The sequence below is a fragment of the Pteropus vampyrus genome, unplaced genomic scaffold (genome assembly GCF_000151845.1).
Source record: "Pteropus vampyrus isolate Shadow unplaced genomic scaffold, Pvam_2.0 Scaffold122, whole genome shotgun sequence".
Classification (NCBI taxonomy): domain Eukaryota; kingdom Metazoa; phylum Chordata; class Mammalia; order Chiroptera; family Pteropodidae; genus Pteropus; species Pteropus vampyrus.
The window spans coordinates 2,441,764-2,445,296 of NW_011888903.1; the positions used below are offsets into that span (position 1 = coordinate 2,441,764).

The window sequence follows — 3,533 nt, forward strand, 5'->3', positions numbered from 1 at the left end:
GTACCCAGATCATACTGTCTTAGGGAGGATCTGCTGCCACTTGGGAAAGCACCCAGCACAGAATTGGTGTTTGATAAAGGTTTGTCTCCATCATTCAACATAGTGTGGAACTCAATTTAAACTCATTTTATAAGTCCATGGCATAGCACCCTTCTTCAGCGGTCAGGCAGAGCCCTCGAGAGAGCAGAGCAGGCCGACCTGTCGTGATTTCCCTCTCTAGAAACTGTTTAGCTTTGTGTGCTGCTTAAATACACTCTGACCCTATAACCCTTTAAAAAGTGTTTTCTTGGCGTTTCGGGATTGAACGAGACTTGGAGAGGACAGATATACCCCTGCTGACTGAGGTGAAAGAAAGAGAAGGTGGCTCCCATGTGTCAGAACATCACTGCCTGGCTGTCCCGCCCAGTGCTCTCTGTAACAGCCTGCCCACCAGAGGAGAATTCACTGCCTAGGCAGACTTTGTGGCTTGTGTTTCTTCGGCACCAGGATGGGCCTAGGTTTCTTACTGACAAAAGTTCTGTCTCAAAAATTTCAACTCCATCTGTTCCAGGCCAATAGACCCCAGGTGCAATCTCTCTGCCAGTGATCCAGAATGACCAGAGCTGCCTCCACTGCCTGGACACTGGGACACTAGAAATTAACCACAACTGGTCACCGGTCTTTATTTATTAAGTTGAGAATTCAGACATAGTAACGTGATACAGTAAATTGTTTCCTGAGCTTAATAAAAATGATTGTCACTCACTGTGCTTCACAAAAATTTCTTTTAATGAATAAATAATTTGATGAAATCAAAAATATTTACAATATAAACAAATGGAAAAGCTTTGGATCTGTGGTTCTGATGGTTGAGCTTTGCATTTTTGAACTGAATTCCTCTCAAGCTTTTCCCTTGGAAACAATACAAATCTGATAGAAACAACAACTCATACAACATATCTTTGTTCATTATACATTTACCTGTTAGTCTTGGAAAGCTACATAAACTTATATTATGCAACATGTTAAAATACAAATATTAACTAAAATAATATATTATCATAATGCCAGGTAGCATTCTCCACAGAACAAAAATGTACACTCGGATGTAACAATAACAAAGATTCACGGGCCACAAAATAATACCCCAAAGGTACAAATTCCTTCATAAGAATATAATTGTGCTCTTCAATTTACCAGACATCTATGCTGCTCTAACAAGTGCTGTCCAGGGATACAGCACTGGACAACTGTGTGCTGTGTGTGTGTTTCTGTCAGCAGCAGCTTTACTGGGAATTGGGCAGTGCAAGCAGTTTTATACACTTTCTTGGGCTCTTAAAAAGAGCCAATTATGCAAAGCAAAGTAAGCATATTGAGAAGTCTTGATCTCATCTACACAAATGCCATGGAACATCTTGGCTTTGTGGGATGAAAGGGTTCGTTTGCAGAGCTGTGATGCTGTCAGCCAGAATTCAAGTATTCCAGGGCCACTTCATAGCAGAACTTGTACTGATCCTGGAAAACAAAAGGGAAAAATATGTCAGCTCTATAATATCTAAATGCTGTTTCTATTAAAGCGATCATGCCAGATTAGGGGTTTAATTGGAAGAAATCGCAGTGGGAAAAATTTGATTCCGAGTTGAATCAGAGTCATGGTTCTGTACCACAAACGTACCCATCGTTTGTAGATATTCCCCGCAAGGTCTGATGAAAGGTATTTTGATAGCTACATTCACTAGAATTTCTGGAAAGTTTTAGACAACTGGAACACACACACACACGTTTGTCCACACGTATATGTTTACCTGTAGGTCAATATCCTGAGAACAAAATATTTGAAAATCAAGAGGTATAAGGATGAATAATGAGGGCTGGAGGAAATGCTTTCATGAACTACTCATATAAGGCCCTCTGGAAATATATGTGGCTTCACTCCTGGCCCCACTTTACTTTTGATTTTTGGTCAGCAGGGTTTCCTCCATTTTATGAGAAATTTTTAAGCACCAAGCACCTTGACCTTGTCCCTGACTTGGAGAAGTCCATGTTCTAACAAGAAGGATGAGACAAGTAACCCAAGACAACCCATGAGGCAGAGCTGAGCAGGGTCCACGAATGGTCCTCCAATATGGGTGAGGTGAAAAAGAGAGTGGAACTTCTTAAGGAAGATCTGAAAAGAGGTAGCAAATAACGGGAGAGAGAGAACAAACGGGGGGAGTTGGAGTAGGTGGTAATGTGCCTTGGTTTCCTCAGAACAAAACTGGTTTGTGCCTTTGTCCTGGCATAAGTATAAGTAGTATACTTTCACTTTCAAAAGGGTCCTGCTTTGAATGATATAATATATGGTAACCCTTACTGGGGTTAAAACAGGCATTCCAGGCAGAGGCACAGAGAGGAAATGTGTTATACTCTCTAGGAAATACATACCAGTTTTTAATCAGGCAGCGACTTCATTTTTCTTGAGCAGATTTCTCATATTATGAACCTGGGCCTGAGCAAGCCCCTTGTGAAGTCCGGTCCACCCAGGGGGGTTGCAGGTGGCAGGGGAGGGCATTCTGCATGTGTTTGTGCACTGTGCTAATGGATGCTCACCTGGGTGTGGCCTCCAAAGCAACCAGAGGGACAAAGGGGTTGAAGACATCTCCATCTGCCACCTGGCAGCAGCCCAGTGTCTGGGGCAGAGAGGCTCGGCAACTGTGAGGCTCTCTTCCCACCAAGTAAGAGACAAGCTTCCGTGAGTGTGAGAGTCAGCACCTTTGTCTCCCCACCAGACACAAGGGCCACAACCAAGGAGTCAGATCTTTTACTTTAGGTTTGCCAAATTAATTAAAAGTAAATTTCTCCTTTTTTCTTTTTTTGGATATGTGCCTCCTGATTTCCTTTTCTTCGCTTATTATTCATTCTCTAAATGCCTCACTACTCTAACCTATTTATTTGAAGAGAAGAGTCGTAGTTTATCTGTTTGTGTATAACACAGCAAGCAGTCTTTGGCACAGACTCTGACATATAGTTGGGGGGAGTCAAATGTTGGTCCTACATGGAAATGATGACAAAGGGTTTAGCAGCATTTGATTCAAGCCAATAAACATTTAATGCTAGATACTAGGAGTTTTAAGATACAGCCTCGGTCCTCAGATAAACTTATAATCTAGAGGTGAAAACGGAAAGATCGTTTCAATATATGGAGGGTGCCACAAGCTCAGACACCAATAGCAGGAACATCTGCCAGGATGGCTAAAACAAATAGAGACAGACAATAACAAGTGTTGGTGAGGATGTGGAGAAACTGGAACCCTCATCCATTGCTGGTGGAAATGTAAAATGGTACAGCCGCTTTGGAAAACAGTCTGGCAGTTCCTGAAAAGGTTAAATAGTTTTCCCTATAACCCAAAAATTCCACTCATGGGTATATGCCCAAGAGAACTGAAGATAATGTCTGCACAAAAACTTTCTCACTCGCATTCCAGAATTTTTTTTACTTCAGAATTTGACACTTTTATTTTCAGAAAAGTTAAAATAAATCACTTGAATTTCAAAATTCTGATGTTGTCAGATCA

The 3,533-nt window shown here is 41.6% G+C and overlaps 1 protein-coding gene across 1 annotated transcript in view; it reads right to left on the reverse strand.

Moving 5' to 3' along the window:
* Nucleotides 1-745: 745 nt before the first annotated feature.
* Nucleotides 746-3,533, reverse strand: part of PTPRM (protein tyrosine phosphatase, receptor type M) — a 737,127-nt gene continuing 734,339 nt past the window's right edge. Inside the window, exon 31 of the mRNA XM_011366167.2 lies at nucleotides 746-1,494. Within this exon, the coding sequence (XP_011364469.1) occupies nucleotides 1,441-1,494 (54 nt within the window). The 3' untranslated portion in view covers nucleotides 746-1,440. The remainder of the gene's footprint in view (nucleotides 1,495-3,533) is intronic.